Source organism: Trachymyrmex cornetzi, unplaced genomic scaffold (genome assembly GCF_001594075.2).
Source record: "Trachymyrmex cornetzi isolate Tcor2-1 unplaced genomic scaffold, Tcor1.1 scaffold190, whole genome shotgun sequence".
NCBI classification, from domain to species: Eukaryota; Metazoa; Arthropoda; class Insecta; order Hymenoptera; family Formicidae; genus Trachymyrmex; species Trachymyrmex cornetzi.
This window is the reverse complement of record NW_017296528.1, coordinates 56,669-62,972: the sequence shown is the minus strand read 5'-3', so window position 1 is coordinate 62,972 and position 6,304 is coordinate 56,669. Positions and strand designations below refer to the sequence as shown.

The 6,304-nt window shown below is 52.3% G+C and overlaps 4 protein-coding genes across 4 annotated transcripts; all 4 read right to left on the bottom strand.

Moving 5' to 3' along the window:
* Positions 1-2,246: 2,246 nt before the first annotated feature.
* On the bottom strand, positions 2,247-2,966 carry LOC108759499 (uncharacterized). Its single transcript, XM_018504974.1, has one exon. The coding sequence runs from the start codon at positions 2,964-2,966 to the stop codon at positions 2,247-2,249; it is 720 nt and encodes a 239-aa protein (XP_018360476.1).
* Positions 2,967-4,049: 1,083 nt separating this feature from the next.
* LOC108759498 (uncharacterized) lies at positions 4,050-4,841 on the bottom strand. The gene has a single exon (XM_018504973.1). It carries the CDS (start codon positions 4,839-4,841, stop codon positions 4,050-4,052), a length of 792 nt encoding a protein of 263 aa, XP_018360475.1.
* A 502-nt stretch (positions 4,842-5,343) lies between these two features.
* LOC108759497 (uncharacterized) lies at positions 5,344-5,742 on the bottom strand. Its single transcript, XM_018504971.1, has one exon. The coding sequence runs from the start codon at positions 5,740-5,742 to the stop codon at positions 5,344-5,346; it is 399 nt and encodes a 132-aa protein (XP_018360473.1).
* A 31-nt stretch (positions 5,743-5,773) lies between these two features.
* LOC108759496 (uncharacterized) lies at positions 5,774-6,304 on the bottom strand. Its single transcript, XM_018504970.1, has 2 exons — positions 6,194-6,304; positions 5,774-6,136 (listed from the first exon to the last, which is right to left on the bottom strand). The coding sequence occupies exons 1-2, from the start codon at positions 6,302-6,304 to the stop codon at positions 5,774-5,776; spliced, it is 474 nt and encodes a 157-aa protein (XP_018360472.1).

The window sequence follows — 6,304 nt, the reverse complement described above, 5'->3', positions numbered from 1 at the left end:
CCCCCCACCAGCGAAGTCCGACCCCCGTGGCAAACGCTTTTATGCCACGGGGGACGACCCCCACTCCTTTGCTACCACCAACGGAGAATTCGCCCGCGCAACAGAACGCTTTACGTTGCGCGGGCGAACCCCCGAACCCGGATCAGGGCACTCTCGGTGCAATGGGCATTACTGCCCTGAGAGTACCCTGAGAGTGCCCTGCCCGCAGAGAGGACACTACTTCCGTGAAAAATTTCCCGGCCCCGCCGTGGAATATGTCCACGCGGCCCGGGAAACGGGGCCTCTGGTTTCCCAGGGCCCCTCTCCGGGAGGCATGGGTCCACCGCAGAGACCTCTGCGGGTCCCCATCGCCTCCCCCACGGCTATCAGACAGGATCCCGTCCGCCCCCGACCGCACGGAGTCCTGCCCTCCAACCGCGTCTCCATCAGTGACACCCAGTGTGCAATGGGCGGTCGTTTATGAAAAACGACCACCCACTGGGCAAACCTGATGGTGAATGTATGGGTGCAATGTGGGCGAGCCCACTCCATACATTCTCGACCCTACTCCGGCGTGGGCTCAATGGTTTACGTCAGAGCCCGCCTGCAGCCTACGACTGCGTCGCCTCTTTGGCCCGTGAGGCCCCAAGGGGGAACCCCCCCTTCCTCCTGAAGGGAGAGGGGGAGGAATCCCCCCAGAGACCCACGGATCATGGTGGACGACCACCACTCCTCGCATGGTGAGAGAGCAGACCTCTCTCTAACGGTGCCGTGCCACCGGGATTTGAAGTCGGAGTTGCCTTCTCCTACCGGCGTATTGATTCCTCATCCTGTAACGGATGGTTCCTCCAGACCCCCCATGTTCCGAAGAGCATGGGGGATCCTTGGGACGTCGGATCCTAGCGTACAGATCCCCTCTATTTAACGAGGGACTCCGTACTGTGGAGTGTTGGCATCCGGGACTCTCAAAGAGAGCCCCGGGTGAGCCCCCGTGCCACGGCAAGGCCCTCCACGCACGGGGGCCCACCAATCTTTTTTTTTGTGACGCAGGGGAAATGCGTTACGCATCTCCGTCTCCCTCGGGGGAGAGAGACGGGGTATGTGGGACTCTCTCCTCGAGGTTATAAAACCCTCAAGGAGCCTACCTACTAAAATCCCTGCGGACGTACTTAACCCGAAGCGACTGGGACCCATCCGGGAGTTTCGCAGCAGTAGTACATCCGGATGGGCCCCGCTTATCTACTTTTGTAGCCTATCTCCTATTTACATGAGGGTGTGAGGACGCCGGCAACACACCCTCCTACCCTTTTACCCATCTCGAGGGAACTTCGGGCCCCCGCCCTCGGTTCCATGGGTCTATCCCGTGAGGGTCAGACATGTCTGACTAGGCCTCACAGCCCTACTGATTTTTTCATTAATACTTGAGACCAGCCGACCCGCTATTCGGTTCGGCTGTGTGTCTCCTCCTAACACCCCAGATATACTGGGTTAGGGCCACAGGGAGGGGTATCTAAGTTAAAGATGGAGAAGATACGCCTCCCCGTGGTTTCGAGGTTTCTAACAAACCTCTCGCCGCCCCGCTACTCGGTGCGACGGCCCCTCCTACTCTCGCCGCCAGCTCGCACGCGGTATTCACCCTGCCCGTACTCTGAACGTTAGGGCCGCGGGGAGGGGTGTCTAAGTTAAAGATGGAGAAGACACCCCTCCCCGTAGTGTCGAGGTTCACGCAAACACTTGGCTGCGATTGAACCTCTCACCGCTTACACGCGGTGTCCCCACCTACCCCCAGCACCTCATCGCACTTATACCATGCCCCCCGTCCTAATCGCGCTCTGGACTGGTAAGGCGAGCCATCCTCTCTCTATCTCTCTCCATATCCTCCTTCCTAGCCATCACCACTTCGCAGAATTCTAGGAAGGCTCTTCTCCCGTCTTTTCTTCTCAGGGCCATGATGATTGCCCTCCAGTCAAGGTTTTGCCCCAGCACGTCTTGTAGTATATTCCTTTCCACTGTCCAAGCCGGACAGTAGCGAAGCGTGTGCCTCGCAGAGTCGACCTCTGTCCCGCAGCTCCAGCATTCTGGCGTGAGCTCCCTCCTGATGCGACACAGGTACCGTCCGAAACAACCATGTCCCGTCAGGACCTGCGTCGCCCGGAAGGAGAGCCCCACCTTCGCATCCAGCCAATCCTCCAGCTGACCTTGAATGGCCCTGACGACGACGTCCTCCTCTGATGTTTGGTCATACTTCCATGTCCTCCATTTTTTGACTAGATTTCTTTTTGTCGCCTCCCTGATGCCTCGATGGTGGACTTCGGTATCGGGATGTCGTTTGGCGTGTTCCTCCTTATCTCGGTGATCCTTACGTACGCCTCCTCCTGTCTCTTGGCCTCCAACTCAAGAGGTGGCATCCCTGCCAGCGTTGAGTTAGTGATCCACGAGGTCGTCCTATAAGCTCGGATGACCCTACCCGCCATTCGTCTCTGCGTCTGTCTGATGGTTTGCAGACACCTCCTGTTTTTGTCTATTTCATATGCCCCCACCGGGGCGCCATATAAGGCCATTGAAGCCACCACCTGAGCATAAAGTCTTCTTGCTTTATTGTTAGGTCCTCCCAAGTTCGGGAGGAGCCTACTAAGACTTAATGCAGCTTTCTCCAGTCTTGGAGAGAGACTGGAGAAGTGGGCCTCGAAATTCCATTTACTGTCTAGTACCAGTCCCGGGTATTTCATATTTATACCAACGTTAATAGTCGTTCCTGCGACCCTCAGTTTCGTGTGAGCCGGTCTGCCTCTGTCGTGAAAGCCTACTGCCTCTGTCTTATCCGGAGCTACTTCCAGTCCCAGGTCCTGGATCCTTTGTATGACCGCGACTGTAGCGATGTTAGAGAGGGTGGTAGCCTCCTCCCAGTCTTCCCCAGTCGTCAAGATCAGGGTATCGTCTGCGTAGCAGATAACCAGGCTCTCGGGTGGTAGTTCCCTCCTATCCATTATCACGTTGAAACCAATGTTCCAGAGGAGTCGCCCGAGGATAGACCCCTGCGGCACCCCTCTTTCTACTGATTTATGTCCCACTGTGCCGTCGTTTCTACCAAATGATAGCTTCCTATTTTCAAGGTAGCTCCTAATTATTTTCCTAAGATACAAGGGTACCTTGTGTTTTAGAAGGACCTTTCCAATGTTATCCCAGGGCAGCGTATTAAACGCATTTTTGATATCAAGAGAAACTCCGGCTACCTTATTGCCACTGTCAAATTCTTTCCTCCATGAATTCCCTAGCTGTATTAATGGCGTCTATAGTCGACCTTCCCTTTCTAAAGCCAAACTGCATGGGTTCAGGTTTGGTCCCCTTTCGTCTAGGTGTTTTACAATCCTATCAGCGATGATACGTTCTAAGAGTTTCGCTTCATTGTCTAGTAGGCATATGAGTCTATAACCTGACGGTTGGTCGTCCGGTTTACCCATTTTCCTCAGGAGCACCAATTTGGCATTCTTCCATACACTGGGGAAGTGTCCTTTCTTTAGACATTGCGAGAACAGCTTAATTAGATCACCTGCCATTGCGTTCACGGCCAGGGCCCATACCTTCGAGGGTATCCCACTAGGACCCGGTGCCGCATTCTTACTCTTCATTCTGCTAGTTGCGTGGAGTAGTTCCTCGTGGGAGACCTCAAGATCCGCGTGCCAGGCTGTAGCCCCCTCTGGTGGTATCTCCGGTTCTCGCCATTCGGGTCCCATTCTTATTGTCAGTGGGAATAACCCGGTGAATACCCGATCTAGGGTTCCTTCCTCTAGGGATTCAGTGTATGGTGGCGTCCACCTCCTCAGTTTTCCAAGAACTAATTGGTACGGGCGCCCCCATGGATCTTCATTAAGGGACTGTATGAATTCCTCCCACGCTTTGGCCTTGGCCTTCCTTATAGCTTTGCCAAATCTGTCCCTGGCTAGTCTAAAGTTAAGGAAGCTGATTTGGTTTTCCATCTCATTTCCGTTAGTCGTCCTTCTTCTGTATCTGCGTAATCGTCTTCTCGCCCTGGTTAGTTCCGGGCGTAGCATTGCCAACTCCTCTGTCCATCAGGGCATGGCTCTGCGTGGTCTTGGTGTGGACCTGGGCATGGAGGCATCACACGCCTCCACCATTGCCCTCTGAAGAGACCTTGCCTGTGCCTCAGTGTCTTCTGCCTCTTGGTTTCTCCTTGGCCATGTTCTTGCCGTGATTGCGGCAGTGAACATGTCCTCGTCCAATCTTTTTGTGGCCCATCTTTGGACTTTCGGAAGTTTTCTTCTTCGTATCTGCGCACCCGAAAGACTTACGGTGATCTCAATGTATCTATGGTCGGATTTCGATTCCCTCTTGGAGACTGTCCAATTGACAATTCTTCTGGAGGCAATCGGATTGGCGAATGTGACGTCTACAATCGACTCCCCATTTATCCTAACACATGTGCTTTCGTGCCCTCTATTCAGGCAGCACATGCCCATAGCACTAGCCCATTCCGCAATTAGAGTACCTCGCGGATTGGTACTCCTGGAGTTCCATAACATTGACTTGGCATTTAAGTCGCCTTCAATGATCATGGGTCTGTCTATGTTTCGTATGGCCCATCTCTCTAACTCTTCGAGTGCTTCCTCACACTGGGGTATACCAAGACTTGGAGGTAGGTAAATCCCTACGACCACTATGTCCCCCCATCTAATAGCCACGAAATGTTCTCCCCTATCATATGGGGTGCACGGCATTGCTTCCTGAGCCTGTCTCCATGTGATTGCAATAGTTTCCGTCTCATTAGAGTACCAGTGAGGGTGGTCCATCGGGATTGTATAGGGTTCTGACACGATCGCCAACGCGAAATCTCCCTCCGCCATCGTTTGCAAGAGTACGTCGCGAGCGTCTCTTGCGTGGTTAATATTGGCCTGGAGTACTAAGTTAACCATTATTATTTGGCTTGGAGATTCCTCCTTCTCCTATCTTTCCTGATGCCGATGCTTGGTCTTCTGTGTTCCATTTTTGTCCTTGTTCTGGCCAGTCCATTCCATGAGTAAATTTAGCCTCGGGCGTCTTCCACTCTTGGGGATTGTCCACTTCCATATTTTCAATCGTAGAGTCCTGTAACGTCTCTGCAGTTTTTGTATCATTGACGCTGCACGCAGCCATGGACCTTGTAACGTTATTCTCGACCTCTCCTGTTACGTTTATCGCCTCCACAGGGGTATTATTTGTCCCCGGCTCCGCATCGATTACCATCGCGTTATCGTTCCTTGTAGGCTCTTGCACTATTTTTAACGGAGTTGGTTTGACTCTACTTTTCCGTCCTGCCGCGTTCGGTTTACATGCCTGTCCCCCCATTCTATGGTTGGCTTTTAGGCCTTAATCGGCACATATGATGCAGTGCACGGATTCTTTGCACCCTTTGGCGTTATGGCCATTCTGCCCGCATCTGTAACAGGCCATCGATCTATCTATTTCGTTCCGACACTGATTCCTTATGTGGCCGGTTTCTAAGCATCGATGGCATTGCAGTGTCCTCTCCGGTAACAACTCCACTCTTACCATTGTCCAATCGATAAGTATCCTTTTGCAGTTTGCAAGTCTTTTCGCAGCGGCTATTGGACATTTCAGCCAGGCCATGCCCAGTCCGTTATTGGCTGGTACGATGTCTCCTAGCTTAATTGTGTCCTTGGAGCACTCACCCTTTTTGGCTAATGCTTCTATTATATCCTCTTTTCTGGTCGATTCCTCGAGGTCCTTCAATCTAATGTCCGCCATCTTCTCGGGACGAGTGATTAGTACTCTCTACTTAGTACTTTCTCGTTCCGAGGGCTTCTTTGAGCTTACCGGCTAGCGCATCTGCTTTGCTAGCCCCTTCTTTTCCCGGGATCTCAAGAAGGAGTGCTCTTGTTCTGGCCTTTCTTGGCCTTATCTCCGGGATTTCAAGGCTATCAATATCCACCTTGGTCTTTGCAATACGCATAACCTCCGCATGAGTTGCCTCACCGCGGCAGCTTATTTGTACGGCAGCCGTTCTGGGCACTCTCCTGTTGGTTTTAATCCTCTCTTCCCTTGTTTTTAGGGATTTCGCCGGTGTAGCTGCCTGAGATTTACTCCTAGAATCAGTTGTCTTCTCTAAGTTGGTTGTCTTCCTATTTTTCCTACCCACCACCTTGGATCAAGATAGGTCGAGTGCTTTCTCCTCTATGTCTGTAAAACACTCGTTCACCGATTTGCTTTCCCTCTCCTTCTCTATCCCAGTTATTTCTTTTCTAGGAGTTTCTATACTCTTAGATTTGCTGGGTTGTTTGACTTCTTTTGTTTTGGTATTTTTATCCAT

What these genes read in the sequence shown, in the direction of transcription:
- LOC108759496 (XM_018504970.1), bottom strand. Translation starts at nt 6,304, where the DNA reads ATGGATAAAAATACCAAAACAAAAGAAGTCAAACAACCCAGCAAATCT. An exon ending in AGGAGAGGGAAAGCAAATCG is followed by an intron (nt 6,137 to 6,193) that starts GTGAACGAGTGT and finishes TCTTGATCCAAG; the next exon opens with GTGGTGGGTAGGAAAAATAG.
- LOC108759499 (XM_018504974.1), bottom strand. Translation starts at nt 2,966, where the DNA reads ATGGATAGGAGGGAACTACCACCCGAGAGCCTGGTTATCTGCTACGCA.
- LOC108759497 (XM_018504971.1), bottom strand. Translation starts at nt 5,742, where the DNA reads ATGGCGGACATTAGATTGAAGGACCTCGAGGAATCGACCAGAAAAGAG.
- LOC108759498 (XM_018504973.1), bottom strand. Translation starts at nt 4,841, where the DNA reads ATGGCGGAGGGAGATTTCGCGTTGGCGATCGTGTCAGAACCCTATACA.